Source organism: Lactuca serriola, chromosome 9 (assembly GCF_051521515.1).
Source record: "Lactuca serriola cultivar US96UC23 chromosome 9, Lser_US96UC23_V15, whole genome shotgun sequence".
Taxonomy (NCBI): domain Eukaryota; kingdom Viridiplantae; phylum Streptophyta; class Magnoliopsida; order Asterales; family Asteraceae; genus Lactuca; species Lactuca serriola.
Genome location: NC_136416.1, coordinates 39,534,055 through 39,556,922, shown reverse-complemented (window position 1 = coordinate 39,556,922; position 22,868 = coordinate 39,534,055). Strand labels below are relative to the sequence as shown.

Here is a 22,868-nt window from a genome sequence, read left to right as displayed (position 1 = left end):
ATCTCCATAGCTACACGTAAAGTTTGTCACTTTACGTGAGGAATAGGCCCTGGAAGTATGGATCTATGTGTTGGAGCCCCTGTTTGGCTCGAAAAGCCATTGCATGGTTTAAGAGCTGGAGCGACTCGGTGAGTCACATGGGTGGACTCGGCGAGTTGGACGAGGTTGGTTGGGAACTCGGCGAGTTGGAAGAACAACTCGGCGAGTCTGTTGAAGATTGCCTTGGACTCGGCGAGTCTGTTCTTGGACTCGGCGAGTCAGGTCGCGAAACCCCAAACCCTTCGAGTTGAGACTCGAATCAGTGAGTCGGGTGGAGACTCGGTAAGTCGGACAGGTCAGGACTTGGAAATCGGTAGACTCGGCGAGTCGAGTCGCAAATGGAAGGACTTTGAGCATATGAACTCGGAGAGTCAGTAGGTTGACTCGGCGACTAGGGTTGACCTGGAAGGTTGACCTTGACCAGGACTTTGACATTGACCAGAGTTGACTTTTGGCAGTCAGTTAGACTAAGTGTTGCATTGATATTGGTAGCTCGGGGAGCTAGCGGGGCAGCGGTTCAGGGAATTGTCGGCCAGCATCCAGAGGGGTTATCAGCAAGTTCAGCAAGTGCAGGTGAGTTTCCCTTTTGTGTGAATGGGTCTACGACCACAATGCCGATCCATGTAGTTATGAGTAGAAGACCCAGGGGTTAGCCCTAGGCACAGTATGCTAGTATGATATTCAGGACGAGGTCCAATGATAGCGGGCGGCTGCCCAAGGAATCGTTTATTTGATAGTTTATACTTGTTATCTGTGTGATACTTGTATGTGCCTGGTAGGGAGGTGCGTGTGGGTGAGGTCTCGTATCTCACCAATAGCAGAGTATGGATGGCGTTCCACATCTCATTAGCAACAGATCAAGGGCGAGGCCCAAGTTAGGGAAAGAGTGAGTGTGGGCTAGGCCCATATCTCACTATTAGCAGAGTGTGGATGGTGTTCCACATCTCGTTAGCAATAGATCAGGGGCGAGGCCCAAGTTAGGGAAAGAGTGAGTGTGGGTTGGGCCTGTATCTCACTATCAGTAAGAGCGTGGACGGGGTTCCATGACTCATCAGTAGCAGGACAAGGGTGAGGCCTAGGATAGGCGAGGACTTAGGACAAGATCCGTTAGTATGTGTTTAGCTTATGTCTTGTGATATGTTTGTGTGTTATTATGTGTTAGCGGGCGAGGCCCTATGACAAGCGAGGCCTAAGTGAAACAGATTTGTATCCGATCGGGGATCGAAGCCAGGCGAGGCCTGGAGCGGCGGGGCCGTTGTAGCGGGCGAAGCCCGAGGCTGGGGGCGAGGCCCAGTATGTGCAGTATGTGGTTATGCATGGTATGTGGTAGGGTGGGGAACTCACGAAGCTTCGTGCTTACGGTTTTTAGTTTTGGTTTCAGGTACTCCCGGTAGCGGAGGGAAGAGCTCGGGGTGATCACATGGCACACACCATAGTTTAGGCAGCCTGGGAATGTTTTACTTTGATAACGAATATGTGTTTTGGAAACTAATACTCTGATTATGTTTTGGTTTGACGATTTTGCTTTAAGTAATGTTTTATTAAAAGAAATTTTTAGTCTTGAATTTTGGGATGTTACAAGTTGGTATCAGAGCCTTGGTTTGAGGGATCCGGATATGCTCTTGGGTGTGTCTGAACTCAAACTGAGGAATTGGTATAGAAGTTTTCAAAAAGAAAAGACAGTTTTGTAAGAAGAGAGTTTTGAGAAAGAAAACAATTTTAGAAAAGCAAAAAGAATTCAGAAAGGAAAGAACTTTGAAAAGAGAAAAAGGGTGTGGTGTATGCAATCAGCCGAGCTCAAGTAAGTACCCCAAAATACCCATACAAGTTTATGTTAAGATTATCAGTTAGTAGAACAGCATGCTAGATTAGGACTAAGGATCTAGGGAGGATGCCTTATGTGCCTATTATATGTGCTTTGAGTTGCATGATAGCGCTGATTAGAAAGTAGTAGGATAGCCTGTTTAGGTTATGCCTGAGTTTATGAGTTTGTGTTGCATGCCAGTTCAGATTCTTGCTATGTGGATATGATTGCTTGAGTGTGTTGTGGTTAGATTTTCCCCTTGTCTAAATGCTGCTTGCTTTGTGCAATATGGGATTCTAAGTGATGGGAGTTATCCATTAGGTGGATACGTCACGTCACATGTTATCAGGGTTGAATAATCTCAGAGTGCTGGATTTGGCCCTATTTCCCAGCTCTTGTTTGAGTCCAACCGTTGTAGGGACGACTCATTTACCCGAAGGATTATCTGAGCCTCGTCACATGTGATGGTATCCAGGTAATGGCTAATTGGCATCGCAAGGAGACCTTCAGAAGCCGAGGACTGGTTTGGGTTGAGTCAGAGGTTTCCCTAGGGTAAGCCTAGGATGAGATAGTGTTGGGAGCAGTAGTAGTAGAAAAAGGGACCTAGTGGAGTTGAAGCAAGTCCTGAGGAAAGTACGGATAGATGTGGAAGGTAGTATGGGCCCGTACTACTGAAAGCAGAGGATCCGTACTCGATTCGGGAAAGGCCGAGACAAGACTGGGGACCTGGTAGTGCGTGTGTTTGGTCGCACAGCAGTGATAAGTATTCTGATAGAGGATGTATTATATTTTCAGCATGGTGACGTTGCGAGAGAGACCAGTGGGCGGATCAGGCGCCGGAGAGGGATCAGGATCGGGTTCAGGAGCCGAGCAGCTCGAGGAGCGAATGAGGGAGTTGATATCAGCTGAGGTTACGCCCAATATTGTAGATCAGACTCCTGTGATCTTTGGCACGGTCAAGGAGGGTATATTGGAGATTTTGGATGAGAGGCTGGGAGCCTTCCGTACGGAGATGATGGCTTTGATGGGAGCGCGTACCTTGACATTTCGAGAGTTTAGGGCTTGCGGGGCACCAGATTATCATGGGGCTAGGGACCCCATCGCTAGCAGCAGATGTTTGGCTGATGTTGCCTACGCATTACGTACGAGCCGGTATCCCGAGGGGGACAAGGTCAGACTCGCCTCATATCTACTGAAGGACAGAGCGAGGGATTGGTGAGAAGAGATTGGTCATGATTTGGGGGATGATGCCGCGTTGGACGCGATGACATGGAGAAATTTCTCGGCCAGGTTCAAGGCTGAGTTTTCACCGATTATTGAGGTGCAGCAGTTGGCACGGGAATTTCAGGATTTGACACAGGCCACTGAGACTGTGGCGGAGATCACCGCCAAGTTTAGGGAGAGGGCTCTTCTTGTACCGCAGTATGTCGCGGATGAGGAGATGAAGAAGGCCCGATACCATGAGATGTTGAGGGATGACATCAGGAAGTTCGTGAGCAGATCCGGCTTTAAGACACTGGAAGATATGATTTCTCGGGCTAAAGAGAGGGAAATTGATTTGGACCAGATTCGGAAGAGGAAGTCGGATGAGGTTCAGGGAGCCACAGGTTCAGGCAAAAGGCCCAAGGGATCGGATCCGAGATTGAGGGATTATCAGGACCGCAGTCGGTGCGGGAAGTGTGGCAGGGCGCATGGGGGCGCGTGCAGGAGTGGTAGCGGTGATGAGTCTGGCTGCTTCAAGTGTGGTCGGACTGGTCATTTTAGCAGGGATTATACTATCACCACCACACAGGGATCAGACTTGATATGTTTTCACTGCAATTCAGCGGGGCCACAAGAAGGCCTAGTGTCCCAGTTTGTTTTCGGCAGGACGAGTGATGGCACCTGCCCCTGCAACTTTGAGGATCACAGACGGCAATCAGGGCCGTGCAGAGGCGCCTGTGGTAGGAGGCAGGGATTTTCAGATGACTACCTTGGAGGCGCGAGCAGCACCGGATGTTGTAGGTATGCGATTTCCATTTTCAGTTCTTTTATTTGTGCATGAATATATTGTTATGGTTTTGCATCATTATCAGTATGAGTATTTTATTTTTTTTTTAGCGGCGTGATTGTGATCGAGTTATATGCCATCTGCATACCTTGGGAATTTGAATGATAGTGAGGGGATGTGCTCTATTGGAGAAGGTTACATAGGATGAAATAACTGTAGCATGCTTGGGAGGGACTTGGTACGCCTCGCTAGTTCGGAGTTGTATAGTTTTAGAGATGGATTGGTTAGATCCCTAGCTATGGTAAGCTTGGGTTCCTCAGCAGATTGATTATGGAATGGTAGAAAGGATTGGGATTTCTTCCCAAGCATTAAGCAGCAAAGGGTAAGCAGGATCGAAGTGGGGGAGAATCCTTCGAGTGTGCAAAGGTAAGAGCACGCAGATCCAGGATGAGTGCGCGACCTCTGAGAAGGAAAAGAAGTAGTACAACGTTTGATGGATTGAGGAGTTTAGGGTTAGGAGTTTGAGAAACTCCCCATCAGCTAGTGCGTGTGATGGTGATGGTTAGTATGTGGTTGGGAATTCAGGTTGGTGGATCGCCTGTAGCACTCGAGAGAGTCGGAATGAGGATCTTGAGAATTGATAGCATGGGGTGCTTTCGTATTAGCGGTCAGTGGTAGAGAGTGTTGTAAGACTACAGGGCAACCGTAGCATTCACTAGAGGTCAGTGGTAGAGAGTGTTGTAAGACTACGGGGCAGCCGTAGCATTCGCTAGCAGTCAGTGATGGAAGGTGATGTAAGACTGCGAGTAAGTCGTAGCATTCCATGGTAGCTTCGTTAGCAGAGTTGGGGCGAGGCCCTTATCTCCTAGTGATCAGATAGAGATCAGGAATGGGTAGTGGACGAGAATGGTAGGGAGTTTGCATGTATAGCCCTAGAGAGGTGAGACCTTGGGGGAGGCCGCTCCAGGATATAGTAGGGTGAGACCCGTGGGCGAGGCCTGTATGAGATTAGCAGTGTAGGTGAGACCTGAGAGCAGGGTTGCTCAGTAGTATGGTTAGGTGAGACCCGTGGGCGGGGCCCGAGCGAGAGTGGTTAGACAAGTGGGACTAGAAGGATAGAGGCGGGTGGGGCCCGTGGGCGAGGCCCGTGAGTTTTAGCAGCACAGGTGGGACCTGGTAGGGATCTTAGTGTCATGATAGGGGATTGAGGATCCCAGGATTGTAGTGCCTGTATGGCATAATAGATTGAGCAGTTATAGGTGGTCGAAGTTTCTTCGAAAGTCGCTGTGAGCGACTAGGAGTTGTGTTGGGACTAGCTACCAGTGGGAGCCGGTAATCCAGATATTGATAGGTTGGTAGGGACCCGGGTGGTCTCAGTTCATCCGGAAAGCAGATAAGGAATAGCAGAATTTCCAGTCTGTAGCAGTGCAGGTAAGCAGTGTATGGTGGAATTCAGTTAGTTGATCGTGGGGTACTCGACACTAATTTAGCGTAGAAAGAAATGCCCAGTGGATACTGGCGATAATGACCCATAGTGGAGGTAGCGGGAGTAATGGATTTGGTGAAGATAGGATCTTCACAGTGACAGAGGAAATAGTTGGTTATGGAGCATTGCCTTGGGAAGTCAAGGAAATCGCGAAAGGAAAGAAGGGGTGAATCCCTATAGGTTCAGTGCAGTACTCGGAGAGTACCAGAAGGATTTTCGGTTGAGTAAGTTGTGTTTCCACAATGTTCAAGGTCAGGGTTGACCCGAGATTATTATCCGCAAGGATTAATGTTAGTCGGAATGACCAGGCGGAAGACCAGCGAAGGTAGGCAGCTGGTGTTGGAGTAATTAGTAGGGTATTGGAAGCAGATCGTACGCAGTGGGCCATAGCAAACTTCGAGGACGAAGTTTAGTTTAAGTAGGGGAGAGTTGTAACACCCAAAGTCAGGAAGGCCAAGAAAGGAAAGGAAACCCCAAGTTTAAGGGACGACTCATCGAGTCCAAGGAGGAACAAGACGAGTCCGAGCGGGATCCGGGTCAAGGAGTAAGTGACCGACTCGGCGAGTCGGCTAAGGAGACTCGGCGAGTCTAGTCTGAACGAGGAAAACCCTAAATTCGGGACTTGGAGCCTATTTAAGCGTCTCATTCTCTTCCCTAGGGTTCCTTTACTGCCTCTCTAACCCAGAACACCAAACCCTAGCCGCCATATCCATTTTTGAGCTAATTATTGCCTTGAAGAGTGCATTAAATCTTGGAGAAGGAAGAAGGATCTTGGAGGGCTAGAAGAGGCTATAGATCCAGGATTGGGAAGACATTTCTGAACATTTGGAGGTAATAAACTAGTTCTTGGACTCCTTTGCACCTAGATCTATGTGTGAGTTTTGGGCATTCTTGGCATGATGAGTAACCATTTCAAGCTAGAAGTTTAGATCTGAGGTTGCTACCTTAGGTCCATGCTTGTTTTGGTCTAGAATCCCATAAAGTATCAGGTCTTGGTATGTGGGTGAAGCATGGTTGTCATAAACCCTAGTTTAGAGTGTTTTGAGCCTAGATCTCCATAGCTACACGTAAAGTTTGCCACTTTACGTGAAGAATAGGACCTGGAAGTATGGATCTATGTGTTGGAGCCCCTGTTTGGCTCGAAAAGCCACTGCATGGTTTAAGAGCTGGAGCGACTCGACGAGGTTGGTTGGGAACTCGGTGACTTGGAAGAACAACTCGGCGAGTCTGTTGAAGATTGCCTTGGACTCGACGAGTCTGTTCTTGGACTCGGCGAGTCAGGTCGCGAAACCCCAAACCCTTCGAGTTGAGACTCGAATCAGTGAGTCGGGTGGAGACTCGGTGAGTCGGACAGGTCAGGACTTGGAAATCGGTAGACTCGGCGAGTCGAGTCGCGAATGGAAAGACTTTGAGCATATGAACTCGGCGAGTCAGTAGGTTGACTCGGCGACTAGGGTTGACCTGGAAGGTTGACCTTGACCAGGACTTTGACATTGACCAGAGTTGACTTTCGGGGGCCAGTTAGACTAAGTGTTGCATTGATATTGGTAGCTTGGGGAGCTAGCGGGGCAGCGGTTCAGGGAATTGTCGTTCAACATCCAGAGGGGTTATCAACAAGTTTAGCAAGAGCAGGTGAGTTTCCTTTTTGTGTGAATGGGTCTACGGCCACAATGCCAGCCCATGTAGTTTTGAGTAGAAGACCCGGGGGTTAGCCCTAGGCACAGTATGCTAGTATCATATTCAGGACGAGGTCCAATGATAGCGGGCGGGTGCCCAAGGAATGGTTTATGTGATAGTTTATACCTGTTGTCTATGTGATACTTGTATGTGCCTGGTAGGGAGGTAAGTGTGGGCGAGGTCCCGTATCTCACCAATAGCAGAGTGTGGATGGCGTTCCACATCTCATTAGCAACAGATCAGGGGCGAGGCCCAAGTTAAGGAAAGAGTGAGTGTGGGCTGGGCCCGTATCTCACTATTAGTAGAGTGTGGATGGTGTTCCACATCTCGTTAGCAACAGATCAGGGGCGAGGCCCAAGTTAGGGAAAGAGTGAGTGTGGGTCGGGCCTGTATCTCACTATCAGTAAGAGCGTGGACAGGGTTCCATGACTCATCAGTAGCAGGACAAGGGCGAGGCTCAGGATAGGCGAGGCCTTAGGACAAGTTCCGTTAGTATGTGTTTAGCTTATGTGTTATGATATGTTTGTGTGCTATTATGTGTTAGCGAGCGAGATCCTGTGACAAGCGAGGCCTAAGTGAAACAGATCTGTATCCGACCGGGGCTCGAAGCCAGGCGAGGCCTGGAGCGGCGGGGCCATTGTAGCGGGCGAGGCCATCAACAAGATGACATGTGTTATTAAAAAAATACATCTCACTTGCAATCTCATAAAGTTACTAGAATGTTTAATTAAAGGTTTTTTTATTACATGTACATCTAAGCAAAATGTTTGTTGTATAGTCAAATGTTTGCAACAAATAGAAACATACTTTTATGTTTGTATATTATATCATTGCACTTTGAGTTTTTTTATTATGAAAAACTAACCAATTGTAGCATCATACTTTTTTTTAGAAACTAAACAAGTATTGCACTATGACTATTTCTTTTTTAAACTAACCAATTATAGCATTGTGTGAGTGAGGGACTAAAATTGCTAATATAGTTTGATTTAACTCTTTTTCGGTTTCTAAAATTTTAAAATAATTTTATTACAAATGCTTGTATGTAACTTCTAAAAGCAAATAAGTTTAAAGATATAAAATTTCATATCATTCTATAGGTCATATCATAATGTAAATTAAGGGTTACATCTCGATTTTATGAGAATTTTGTATGCACAATAGGAAAGTAATAATGACATTAGGATTAGGTTTAATTATAAAAATATTAAACATTTTTGAAAAAATTCAAGTAAAAAAAGAAAATTGATATGAGTTAATCATATATTTTAGAGAAAATGACAAAAATAGCCAATTACACTAATTGCATTACAAAAATAGCCAAAAAAAATCAAGATTACAAAAATAGCCACCCATTTCGCAGATGAGAAGGTCCCATCTGCGAAATGGGCTTCTCATCTGCGAAAGTACAAGTCCTTAAAGCACAGTTGTGCTTTAGGTACTTGTACTTTCGCAGATGAGAAGCCCATTTCGCAGATGGGGCTTCTCATCTGCGAAAGTACAAGTACATAAAGCACAACTGTGCTTTAAGGACTTGTACTTTCGCAGATGAGAAGCCCCATCTGCGAAATGGGCTTCTCATCTGCGAAATGCCCTCTATTTTGACTATAAAAACATTTTTTTTTCTTCATTTTTCACCCTTCTCTACACAAAAACTCTCTCTAACTTTGGGCTTCTCTCGGAATTTTTGCTAGTTTTTGAAGAAAATTGAGGATTATGTCAACAATCCCGCAAATATGGTTAGATTTTAACTCTTTTAATGTCAACAATCTCTTTATTTTATCATTTGTTGTATTATTTGTTGTGTTATTTTTGTTGTTTTTTTAGTTGTTATATAACCTGAAATCTTGTATATTCTTATAAATATAACATTTGTATATATTGTTAGAAATTGTTAGAAATTGTTTGTATATATATTTGTCGTATAAATATAACATTTATATAAAGTCCAAAATAGTCGTTTGTATATATATTTGTCGTATAAATATAACATTTGTATTAGTTGAAAATTTGTCGTATATATATTGTTAGAAATTGTTTGTGTTTGTCGTATAAGCTGAAAATTTGTCGTATATATATTGTTAGAAATTGTTTGTATTTGTCGTGTAAGTTGAAAACTTGTTGTATTATTGTCGTATAACTTGCAAAATTGTTAGTTTGGTTGTCGTTTTATTTTTAAATTTTTTTGTTTATATGGTTATAAAATGTTAGTTTTAATTAGAAAAATAAAAATTGTTTATATATTTGTCATTTAAGTTGAAAATTTGTTTAAGTTGAAAATATGTTTAATAAAATATTTATATAATTATGTATGATATTGTTTTCTATCGTAAATATATTTGTTGTATAACTTGGAAAATTGTTTATATATTTGTCGTTTAAGTTGAAAATTTGTCGGTTATATATTTGTCGTTTAAGTTGAAAATATGTTTAATAAATTATTTATATAATTATGTATGATATTGTTTTCTATCGTAAATATATTTGTTGTATAACTTGGAAAATTGTTTATATATGTGTATGTTATTGTTTTTTATCGGAAATATATATATTAGTAATTAAGAAATTGTATTTGCAGTTCGTAATCATATATTTAAAAAAAAATATTTTTTAGTTATCTAATTTGTTTTTGTATTTTTTTTGCAGCATCATTTTAGTTTAATGAACACGAAAGCCTTTGCGAACCTAAAAGGCTCTGGCGGTAACATATGGGAAGTATTTGAAGTTTTAGATGATGCCCGACGTGCTATTTTCAGAGATACTGTCTTTGGCTATTTTATTGATGTCCCTCGTTTACAAGGTGACGCTTTATTGTTTCATAAAATGTTCCTTCATCAGATCCGGCCGGACCCTGTTTTATCTCCAGATGGAATAAAACGTTTATATTTTCGAGTAGGCAATACCAAAATGGTTTATGGGCCGGAAGAGTTTTGTTTGATTACCGGCTTCAATTTTGGGGAGTATCCAAAAAACATTGGGAGAAAAGGGTCGGAAAAATTAATAAGCAGTAAAAAAAGATGTTTACTGCGTGAACGGCTATTTCCGGACCATACTAATAGTTCGGTGAAAATCGGCGACCTGAAAAGTTTAATTTTAAATCAAACATTCCTAGCACTTGACGACTTTGATGCAGTTAGAGTATGTTTGATATACATTTTGTGTGAAGGTTTTTTGGGCAAAGAAGTTAACGATCGGGTGCCACAAGATTGGTTTTATTTGGCTGAGAATTTGGATCTCTGGAATATGTATATTTTCTTTACGTTAAAAGTTCTATTTTATTAAAGTTATAATTTATATAATAATCAATTTTGTTTTTTTGTTTTGTTAGCTTCGCTTGGGGTAGCTATCTCTGGGATTTTACTTATGTTGACCTTGAGGATACATGGAATAAGATACATAACTATTTATCACTTCCTGAGCGTAGTCAAACTTTAAAGTATTCCGTCTCAGGATTTACGGCTCCAATAAGGGTATAAAAATTTTCTCATATTTAAATTGTTTTATTTTTATGTTTTTTATTTTAATTTTAACTTTTATTACTGTAATTGTAAAAAATTATAGATATGGATATATGAAATGATTCCGGCTGTTCGTGCATGTGGATTTGCATCGAGAAAAAATAAAGAATTGCCTCGGATGAAAAGATGGAGTGGAACAAAAAAAAATGAAATGGGTTGACGTGAACAAGATTTGGTCAAAGATGCAGGTTAAAAATATTTCGTTTATTATTAATAAAGTTGATTATTATACTTTTATATGCATTTTTAATATGTTTATTTTTTTAGGAGGGGCTACCACCAAGACAAAACATGTTACCGGGTGATGGTGGGATGACATCTTTTTATTATATGTCATTTCAAGAGTATGTATATGGTGAAGGGAAATCAGTTCCATCCCCAGTATGGGACAATTTTAGGAGACAAGACGAATCTTCGTCTAGTATGTCGTCTAGTGGTCGCTCTCATGGTAGAGGTCGGGGCAGTGGGAAACACAAGCTAGACGAGGTATTGAAACGGCTACATGCACTGGAGCAGCATGTGTTTATGAACCGACAACCTAAAGAGGTTTTTGTTGAAGAAGTGAATAATGACCAATTTTGGAACGACATTTTTTTTGATGATACGACAGTGTCACAAAGAAATTATGATGGACAGGTTAGTTACACGCTACATTATTTATTAAATTTTATTAACATATATGAATACCTGTGTTCATATTTTATATTTGAAAATATAGGTTATGCAAGATGAAGTGATGAATAAAAACAATACAACTCAAAATGTTTTTGGTGATACTCAAGACGACAAGGTTGTTATAGATGTTACCTTTACGATTTTAATAATTATTTTTTAATAAAGTGTCTTTCGTTATTAAGTAAAAAGTTATATTTTTAATGTAGGTGTTGGAGGAGAGTAATCAGTATGCGGGGAACAAATTTGATGATGATGTGTTTGATGTAAACGATTATAGTGAAGTTAAAGAGGTTATTATAGTTACATTAATATAAATATTTTGTTTATTTAGATATTATTGCTTATTAAATTATGTGTATTTTGTTATTAAGTATAAAGTATTATTTTTAATGTAGGAGTGGGAGGATAGGAATGACAATGTAGGGAACAAATTTGATGATGATGTGTCGGACGAAGACGAACTAATAATAACGGGAAATGTAGATTTTTTCCATGATGATGATGATGACAAAGAAGTTACACCCGATAAACCGAGGAGTCGAAAACCATCACAATATTTGTGCCCTCCTTACACCGAGGTATTCGTTTTATTTTTAAACTGATGATTTTATGTTTATGTTAATTATCTAGAAAGATATAGATTTAAACATTTGAATATTGTTTTTAGTTGCACACGACACCGAAGCAAAAAAGAAGAACAAAAAAGAAGGTTGATATGAAATCAACAAGCCCCGTTCCTCCTCCAGTTTTTGGTGTTGCTCATGACTTCTCCATGTTGCGCCTGCAACCTTACGTAGCAGGCGGTGAGGATGTCATCCAAAATTATGTATTGCATTCATATGATGTGCAGCATCGTTTGTTTAATTTCGTGTTAGATAGAGATTTTTGGAGCTCATTGTTTGGGCATACACACGACGGATGGTTGGAGTCAGCAGTAAATAAATTGTTAATTAATTCTTTTAAAAGTTAATTGTTTTTTAGTCAATAACAAAAGTATCATGTGTGCAGCATATAACCATTTGGTACCGACTTTTGATGGAGAGACGGTTTAAGAGTGACCGACATACAATAATGCCTCCAAATTTTTTTGTTTCTCATGCTTTGGAAGAAGGACAAGACTAGCGGGCGTTTATGGCTGGTATTGCTACGTACCCAAACTTCATGGTTGCTTGGTGGGATGTTGATACGGTAAACTTAATAGTTTATATTGAAAATAATATCGTTTTTTTGTTATGTTTTTGTATTGTGATGTTTTTGTATTGTGATGTAAATAAACATAATTTTATTTTCTGATCCTTATACAGGTCTTATTGCCGATTCATTCATCCCCTAATCATTGGCTATTTGGGGAACTACGATTAGCGTCAATGGAAGTGCATATTTATGACAGTCTTGGTAGAGGTGCTTATGAAAAATTCCAATCCGAAGGAATCTTTTCCAAATTTGAACGTATGGTGGCAAATTATTTGGACAAGATTAAGTATTGGGCCCGGAGGAACATCCCAAGAATTCCATTGAATATGCAATTCATTTATGAAGAAAACGTTCCCCAACAAAGTAGTCATTTGGGAGATTGCGGTGTTTTTCTTTGTATGTTTATGGAGCAATTGGTTTCAGGTCAACCAATACGTGTTCTTATTGACCCAAAGAACGCAGCTTTAGAGTTCCGTCTCCGGATGGCAAAAATTATTTGGGGGTCTAGTCTTGCTCCTATGTAGTTGGATTATATAAATGTATATACAAATTAATGTTGGATTTCATTATTACTTTATTTTTAGAGTTTACTCAACGAATGACAAAAAATATAACGTTACGACAATTACAACAATTTAATGACCTACTAATTACTTATCAATACATACAACATAAGAACGACTACAACATTTGTTTTAACGTTACAAATACAACAATTTATTGACCTAACAACTTCAAAACCATAAAAACAATACTGAAAACCTTACAACTTGTAAACAAGAACTGCCAAGAACAACACCCAACTACAAACCAATGCTATCTTTAACTTTTTATTTTCTGATTGAAAGAGCTTATTAGAGTTAGCTACTTTAGCTATTACCATAGAAGATTGGTCCTTCTCTTCATCAACCCAACTGATAAAACCGCATTTTGGTCCATGTTAAATTTAATATTCACAGTAAGAAAATAAATTTGTGTGATGTAAACACGAGGGTTTAAATTTGAATGACGGTAAGAACATGATACCAAATACGGGCAAGCGTAAAACAATCTTCCTGGGTTTTTAGCTGTACCAGAAATCCTAACGATATGTTCTCCTCCGTAATTGCAGTATGCCATTAGCCTTCTTATTCTTTTAAATCGGAGTTACTTTCTCAGTTATATTTTTTCATAATGAGTGACACCCATTTATAGAATAAATCATATTACCGACAATTCTTTTTGACTATGAAATGAACTGGTTTGACTATGAATTCAAAAAGTTCAACTATGAAATGCAGACAAGTACATTCTGTAGTATTGTCATGTCGGTCAGTGAAATTTGACTATGAAATGAACTGGTTTGACTATGAATTCAAAAAGTTCAACTATGAAATGCAGACAAGTACATTCTGTAGTATTGTCATGTCGGTCAGTGAAATTTGACTATGAAATGAACTAGTTTGACTATGAATTCAAAAAGTTCAACTATGAAATGCAGACAAGTACATTCTGTAGTATTGTCATGTCGGTCAGTGAAATTTGACTATGAAATGAACTGGTTTGACTATGAATTCAAAAAGTTCAACTATGAAATGCAGACAAGTACATTCTGTAGTATTGTCATGTCTGTTAGTGAAATTTGACTATGAAATGAACTGGTTTGACTATGAATTCAAAAAGTTCAACTATGAAATGCAGACAAGTACATTCTGTAGTATTGTCATGTCGGTCAGTGAAATTTGACTATGAAATGAACTGGTTTGACTATGAATTCAAAAAGTTCAACTATGAAATGCAGACAAGTACATTCTATAGTATTGTCATGTCGGTCAGTGAAATTTGACTATGAAATGAACTGGTTTGACTATGAATTCAAAATGTTCAACTATGAATTTAAAAGGTTAAACTATGAATTTTGATCAGTAGAGATACAATATTTTCTATTTATAATTGCATTTGTGTGATCATTGTAGAGCACAATCATCGGTACTGAAAATGAGTAGTTACAGCGAAAGAACCTTTTCTCAACTACCAATTTTCTTGCATAACCTTCAAAGAACAAATCCTAATACCTTCACAGCCATTAAGAAAACCGATAGCAACCGCTTCCAATTCTGTTTTGTGGCTTTAGGTTGCGTGGTATAACATACTTCTTTTATTGAGTTATACAATATTTCATGGTAATGTATGTCGATTAGTTGTTACTTATCACTAATATGTGTTCGTTTTTATGTAGATTCGTACCTTCCTTAGGTGCATGATACCGCTGATATATGTGGGTTATTTACCCCTTTTTGGGAGCTTTCTGACAACAATGTACTTCACAGTGGCTTTAGATGGAAATCATGAACCACTACTCTTAGCACTTGGTTTGGGAACCTTACAGTGTGAAGAATCATGGAGATGGTTCATGATGAGGTTAAGAGATTGTTTAGGTGAGGACATAGAGGTTGGTTTCATAAGCAACCTTTGTGATAACATAGAGTTTGGTGTTGAGAGTGCCTACCCGGATTCCTATCATGGATATTGTCCTAAAGATATAGCTCGAAAGATACGTGAGTCTGTCGGACATAACAATACGGAAGTCGAATCGTTGTTTTGGAAGTCATGCAATGCATATAGCGTTGATGATTTTTACTTGTGTTTGGAAAGGTTGCAAAGTACATGTAGGCAACCACCTTTCTGCACCTTGCTTATGAGTCCAATTTACTGGCTTGACGATATACCGATTTCAAAATGGACAAGAGCATTTTTCCCAAAAATACATTACAATGTTAAATCGATTGACGTCCCTGAAATTTTGCAAATTATATCCTCACGCGAGTTTCCTATAACAACTATAATTGAGTTAACCACCACGTCGATAAAATCAAAGTATGCTGAACGGGCCGAACTGGCTGGTAAGGGAGATTGTTATATTTTGTTTTTTTATTGTGCTGCTATTTTTATTAAAATATCAAATTTTACAGGGAGGTTGTCTGGTGGGTTGACCCCTTACGTTGAGAGTAAGGTTCAAAAAAGTCTCAACAAGTCTTATAATTGTAATGCAAAACGTTTGTATGGGGATACATTTGAAGTCGATGACACTTTTGCCACCAGCACCGTACAACTTGAACGAAGGGTATGTAGTTGTGGTAAATGGCAAAAAAGCGGTATACCATGTGGCCACGCTATAGCATGTCTAAGAACCCGTACATCTGAGTCCATTCAGAGAATGGTTGATTACAAGTTCACTAATCATGTGTATCGAGTTGCATATGGATCTGAGTTGGTGAATGGTATACCATCATATGAGCATTGGGAAATACCAAATGAAACGGTGGTCCTGTTACCTCCCTCAATGTAGTAGTTATTCATGTAGCACATTTATGTTTTATGTAGTATTATGTATTAGTTTTTTATGTACTCCGTTTTTATTTTACTGCTGTGTTACGTATTAGTTATCCATGTACCCAATTTATTTTTTATGTCGTATTATGTGTTAGTTATTTATGTACCCCAGTTTTATTTTATTGCTTTCTAAATATTGGCTATTGAGGAAACAACATACATTAAAAGAAATGGACGTTTATTAAATAGTAACGACTAGACACATACAACAACAAGCAACTTAAATAACGAAAAACAATTAACTTAACCAACATGCATATTAAAAATAAGGGACATTCTTTAAAACATTCCATGCATCTAAGTGGGTAAACTCGCTACCATCGTATTGAAAGTGGTATAGTTCCAAAGCCACCTGCCGTAGAATGTCTTCATCCGTATTTGCATGTTCGTTATCCAACTCGTTATAAATACGTTGAAATTGTTTCACCTTCATTTTCATATCCAGAAACTTCGCTTTGACATCTCTTCTTCTTTGATATTGAGTGCGGTTCATTAAATGGTGAAACAAATGACAGACACGAGACCAAAATGATTCGGCACGAACTTGTGGGGGACCCGGTGGAAAATCCACCTCTACAGTTGTAATCCAAGCTTGAACCAAAGCGACCTCCTCTGCATTCCTCCATATACGTGGTGAGTCCATAATTGCAAGGAGGGAAGTAATAGAATACAATTACAACGGATATTGAAATCTATTTATAACGACTCCTTACTTTCCTGGTGCAATGACTTGTCAACTCAAACAACAATGTATTGTGTTGTCATTCAACCGGGGATGAATTGTCAACTCGAACAGTGATATGTTGTGTTATAAGTATAGTACACTGCATTCGTCAGTTAATTTTGACTATGAATTGCAGACATATTAGAAGTTTGGGCTGCGATTTTGTGTAGAAACTACTATAAATTGACCCTAAGTTACATGCAAAACGTTATTAAATTAACCAATATAGTTGTTCAAATATTGTTTTTTAGATTCTACCCTCTTTGTTTCAATCCAAATGACTTCTATATCATGGAGCAATGAAGAGTTATTGGTTCTTACACATGCTTATATTCATGTGTACGAGACAAGCAAGTTGAATGATCCAATGTTTTGGAGCCGTTTAACAAATATTTTCAATGCTGAAAACCGAATGGCTACAAGAAACGATCGTGACGAACTAGACATCTTAGCAAGATGGTATGAAATGAAAACCGAAGTTCTATTATTCAACGATCTTTATACCAAAATTGACGACACCCGTTTAAATGCTACTGAGGATGTCATCTTGGAAGCTGCTAAGGAGGAATACAAGTCATTAAGTAACGGGTTGGAATTCAAGTTTGAAGCCCCTTGGAATATTTTGAAATATATCCCGTTTGTTTAAAATCTATTTTAGTTTATTATTTGAGTAGTAGGTTATTTTCATGTACTAGGTTATTTTCATGTATTTCTTATGTATTTCGTATGTATTTCGTTTGTTTAAAATCTATTTTAGTTTATTATGTGAGTACTAGGTTATTTTCATGTATTTCGTATGTAATTCGTATGTATTTCATATGTTTAAAATATATTTTAGTTTAGTATGTGAGAAACTCGTATGATTAAGTTGAGTTAATATATTTTAGTTTATTATGTGAGAAACTCGTATGATTAACTTGAGTTAATAGATGGCCATTGCATTAGTTATCAAAATATATTAGAATACATTAGTAACAAGATTCCATGAACCATTAAAACATCACAACAATTACATGAAAAAAACGACATAATACGAACAAAGCATTAACGTAAAACACAAGTCCATGACTTATTCTTAACACAAATTAGAGCGGTCTACTTGAAATACTGTTTATCTCTAACAACCTTCCAAACTTCCTCATATTCGAAGTCTCTGCCTTCATGCTCAAAGATGTAAAACTCTGTAACAACTTCCAAGAGCTCTTCTTCGTCACGACAACGAACATTGTTACGTTTCGCATAACTACATGCTCGATTGAACCATGTCACTTCCTCCTTTACATCCGTCCACTTAGTAACAACATCTGATTTTTCTCTTTTTTGCCCTTCTACCATCTCATGGTTAAACAAAGATGTGATGCGACTCCATTCATCACCAATTAGGCAATGCGGGGGAGCAAGTAACGGTTCACCATCCTTAACACTTAGCCAGCACCGTGTTAGAACTAACACCTCGTTTGTCGTCCATGGCCTTTCAGAATTGGAACCAGGTACTTCATTCGAAGAACTTGCTGCATTCGACGACATTTGTAATAATGGGAATTCGTTTCGTTTAGGTGATTTGGGTGTTTGGTTTATAAATCTTAAACATCTATTTATATAAATAAATAGACTATGAAATAATACTTTGACTACGAAATGGTTATATTTGGACTACGAATTTCAGCTTTATGCAGTGTTTTGTCATGTCAAACTGTCATTTATCTCTTGTCACTTAAGGGACCCACTGGGATGTGCAGGTTACTACAGTGACTTGTCATTACTGTCTAGTCATTTCAAAGTTGGACTTCTCATTACTGTCTAGTATGTATAAATACCACTTATTGCTCCAGTTTAATACAATATCGATTTTATTATGAGTTCCTCACACAAATTCGAAATTTGCTCATGCAACGAAGTAGATTGTTACTACTGTGATTCGGTAGACCCTTTTTTTACACCCTCTTCAGCCGGGTCATATATGTCACATGAAAATTTTGAAGAATTAAAGAAGGCTGAAGCACAACAAGAAGAGGACAAAGAGTCATCCCGACTTCTCACTCAACTTGCTAATGATATAGGTTCGGAATGCAAACAAGCTGAAGAATGGATTGACCTCAATAAAAACAAAATCAAAGAGCATAAAGATTGGATAAAAAAGAGTAAGAAGGCAATCAAAACGACTGAAAAACGGCTTGCTGAGAAGGATGAGCAGCTGATACACATTATGGTAAAAAAAGGATCGTTTCGAAGACAAAATGAGAATTAGGGATGACTATATAACAATGGAGAAAGAGAAGTACCCGTTGCAGTTCCCTGAGTTTAAAAATTAGTTATAAAGTTGTTGTAATATTATCATGAAACAGATTAGGTTGCCAAAGGATCGTTTGTTGTTTTTTTTAAAATAACATGTTGTAACTGTTAAAATAAATCTGCAAACTATATTTTATAATATAAAGGCTTCATTCATTGTTATAATCAACAAACTTAACTAAAATATGAAAGCATAGCAATGTCTTGTAAGAGTTAATTAAAATATTACAATACATAATAAGCTAACAACTCGTCATTACTCTTAATTTCAAGGTTGTTTTATATCAAAATCAGCGTTATGGTTTTGTGAGCAACCCGCTGAACCACCAATATTATATGCCATTTCTGCAGTAGAAATTATGTGACCTGCTCTGCTACCAGACGCCCTTCCAGTACAATTATTTCTCGTGTGTCCTAGTTGACCACATGTAGAACACTCTTTTATAATTGGACCCTCGCCTTGGGATGGAATGCGGTCTGTGTTTCTTGGCCTGCCTGGCTGACGTTTATCCATTATAGGTGGCTTAACAATCATCAAATCATCGGGGATCTCCCATTCGGATGGCTTCGGCAGAGGGTTTATTGATTCCTCATATGTTTTCCTCAGTGTTTCGGTAAGGTAAGCATTTAATGCAAACCTCGAGCAGTCTTGGTAATTGTTCACTGTTAAACATCTTATGACATGACCACAAGGTATCCCATTAAGTTGCCAATGCCTACATGTACATGTCATATGTTGAAAATCAACAATCACATTTTGTGCCCCCTTTTTGACCTCGCATTTCGTATTTGAGATCATGCGAACATCCCATTTGGTAAAAGTTTTCTTGTTTTCTTTTACAACTTCATCCGCCCAAGGGGTAAGTGTTGTTGTTGCTTCCGCTAAAAAAACAGCCAAAATGAAGAAGTTAAAATCAATAACATCAAAACTAATAAAACATTAATATTACAAATTCACGTAATACCTGCAAAGTTACGTCTTTGAAACCACCATTGTTGCATTGTAGCACGAAAAAAATCAATCAACATAAGTATTGACACCTTACGTGCGTGTCTAGATAATGCATTTATAGACTCCGCACTGTTGGACGACATAAGATTGTATCGGTTCCCTTTAAAATGTGCCCTTGACCAGGTTTCTGGATTTATACTTTTTAAGTACTCCCATACTGGTTCTTTTGTCTTTTTCATAACATCCATGGCAGCATCAAAAGCATCAACTGTGTACGCCCTACACGCCTCCCAAAAAATTCCTTTAACCGTCTTACTCTTGCCGAATCTAGATACTATGTTGAAATACAAATGGACACCACATATTCCATGATGAGCGTGAGGAAAAATGTTGGCAACGGATGTTGCTATAGATGGAGACCTATCAGATATAATTGTAAGCTCCTGCATATTTCCTATGCAATCACGTAGTTTTTGAAAAAACCATGTCCAAGAATCAGTACACTCATTTTTGCATATACCATATGCAACCGGTAATATTTGATTTTGTCCGTCCTTAGTAACTGCAAGTAGCATGGTACCTTTGAACTCGCCCTTTAGGTGAGCTCCATCTACTACTAGGGTCGGCTTACAAAAATTGACAAAAGTTCGTACCTACAATACATTGTATATCTATTCAAATACACCAAAATAAATATTAAAAAAAAATTAGGACATGATAATACTAACCGAGCAACCGAGTGCAACGTACAAAAACTCAAACCGATCATTAGCATCTGTTTTAATATGTGTGACAGTACCCGGATTATGTTTGGCCAAGTTGTGACAATACGCCGGAAGTTTGGTAAAAGAATCCTCTTTCGTACCCCTTAACGACAACAATGCATATTGCTTCGCACGCCATGCCTGATGGTATGAGATATTGATATTCAATTGAGCATTCATATCATTAACAATTTCTTTTCCCCGATAAACTCTACTATAGTCTTCAGCCAAAACATCAACAACATATTCACCTAAAACATATTTGTTTGCTTGTCGATGATTAGGTTGCAACAATGTTGAAGAACATGTGTGTACATCAACAGATTTATTCACTTGGAAAAGTCCATCAGTATTTTTAATTGCTTTTGCTCTTAGTAACCAAGAACAATTTTTCGAAACACACACAGCTTCATACCTTGATTTGGTGGATCTACTTGTCCTCGTCTGGAAACCTTCTCGAAGACATTTTTTACCAATACACCGCTTTAAAAGTTCTTTGTTTTTAAATATACTCTCACATTGAATCTTTTGAAGATTAATGTCTGCCATCTGTGTTGGGATATCTTCATTATTATCAACTGGCCATGCTGGTACAGGGGGCATACCGTGAAAAAGGTTATCGGGATACTTAGCTTTAACTTCATCACCCAAATCATCTCTATCGGAATTACTTTGTAGCTCGGTTATATCTAAACATACATCACCAACATCAACATAATGCCTGTAAACATGATTTTTTTCATTTTTTTGAGTTGAATTTTTTTTCTTTTTAGTTTTATCTACCACACGCCTATTCATAAGTTTAACTTCTTGTTCGGCAACATCATCACAGCGACCACCCACATGATTAAGATATGTACCAACATCATCATCACCAACATACTTGTAATTCTCGGGATCCACATAGTGAATAGGTGAATAACTAACATTAACATTTTCAGCAACACTGTGAAACTGAGGTACACTAGGAGTATTGAAAGTACCTATCGGATCGTTGCTTCCTTTATAACTGCATAAACTACCAATTTCACCACCCCATTAACCTCCTCAACTTCATCAACCACCACAAACACTTTCACAGCCCTTCCTCCACTACATTTGATTACGTTTATCAACATTCTAACATCCATGTGTTCAACTATAGCTATATAATAATTTAATTCAGGATGGTGGAAACGAAGACTAATTATATATTTGTCTAACAAATCAATTTTGCTTCTTACCAAAAATACAAAATCAGTATAACTAATATACTCAGAAAATATCAAAGCAAGTTCAGAAATACCTCCATGTGGACATATGTATTCCAGATTAGTTCTACTAACTTGCCATCTCCCACCGGTTACAAGACAAACCAAATATTCAATCATTTTTTGAGCAAATTGTAGAGAGTATTTCACAAACAAATAAAAACCAAAATGATATTTTTTCTACAAAAGTTTTTATATAGCAAAGCCCATTTCGTAGTCAAACCAATTCATTTCATAGTCAAACTTAAAAAAAAAAAAAGAAAAAAAATTAAAAAAATTGCATCATTTCGCAGATAGGCTCAGAGGATTTCGCAGATGGACCTATTCCATCTGCGAAATTACCTCTATTTATACAGAAAAAATTTAAAAAAAAAAAATCTTATCTGCAAAAGTACAAGTACCTAAAGCACAACTGTGCTTTAAGGACTTGTACTTTCGCAGATGAGAAGCCAATTTCGCAGATGGGACCTTCTCATCTGCGAAATGGGTGGCTATTTTTGTAATCTCGATTTTTTTTGGCTATTTTTGTAATGCAATTAGTGTAATTGGCTATTATTTTCTCTATATTTTATAACACCTCCATATATTGCAACTTATATCATATATTGAAAAAAAACATTCATATCTTGTGAAATTTATATTTTTCTTCAATTTTTAACCTCTTTTAAAAGTTTTCTTTTAGATTATGACATTTAAAACAAAACCATACAGAACAAGTTATAAAATTGATGGTACCTTTTTTGGTTTTAGTTAGTTAAATAAGTCCATCCATTTGCACCACATTTATATGAGTCCATCGGCTTTCATAACTTTTGTATTGATCCAATAATTTTATTATTATAATAATCTATTCTATTAATAAATAAAAATAAAAAGAATCAAATAAAAATATATTTTGAAAAAGTTTTATTGATAATTAAAAAGTTATCGCTCCCTAATATAATGTTTTATAAATATATATCGTGAAGTATATATTTCTTTATTCCAATTTTGTTATTTTTATAAATTATAATCATATTAAATGGTATATATCGGATATTCAAATATATATATATATATATATATATATATATATATATATATATATATATATATATATATATACACTAATTTTAATCGACAAACACAAAA

At 38.2% G+C, this 22,868-nt stretch overlaps 1 protein-coding gene across 2 annotated transcripts; it reads right to left on the bottom strand.

The window, feature by feature from the left end:
* Positions 1–18,924: 18,924 nt before the first annotated feature.
* Positions 18,925–22,682, bottom strand: LOC145077122 (uncharacterized). Of its 2 annotated transcripts, XM_079022896.1 has the most exons (4): positions 21,471–22,682; positions 20,452–21,176; positions 19,737–20,376; positions 18,925–19,653 (listed from the first exon to the last, which is right to left on the bottom strand). In XM_079022896.1, the coding sequence occupies exons 2-4, from the start codon at positions 21,088–21,090 to the stop codon at positions 19,040–19,042; spliced, it is 1,893 nt and encodes a 630-aa protein (XP_078879022.1). In that variant the 5' UTR covers positions 21,091–21,176; positions 21,471–22,682; the 3' UTR covers positions 18,925–19,039. The 2 variants fall into 2 exon arrangements, with proteins under 2 accessions (XP_078879022.1, XP_078879021.1); XM_079022895.1 differs by having other exon boundaries at positions 20,452–22,682.
* Positions 22,683–22,868: the final 186 nt, after the last annotated feature.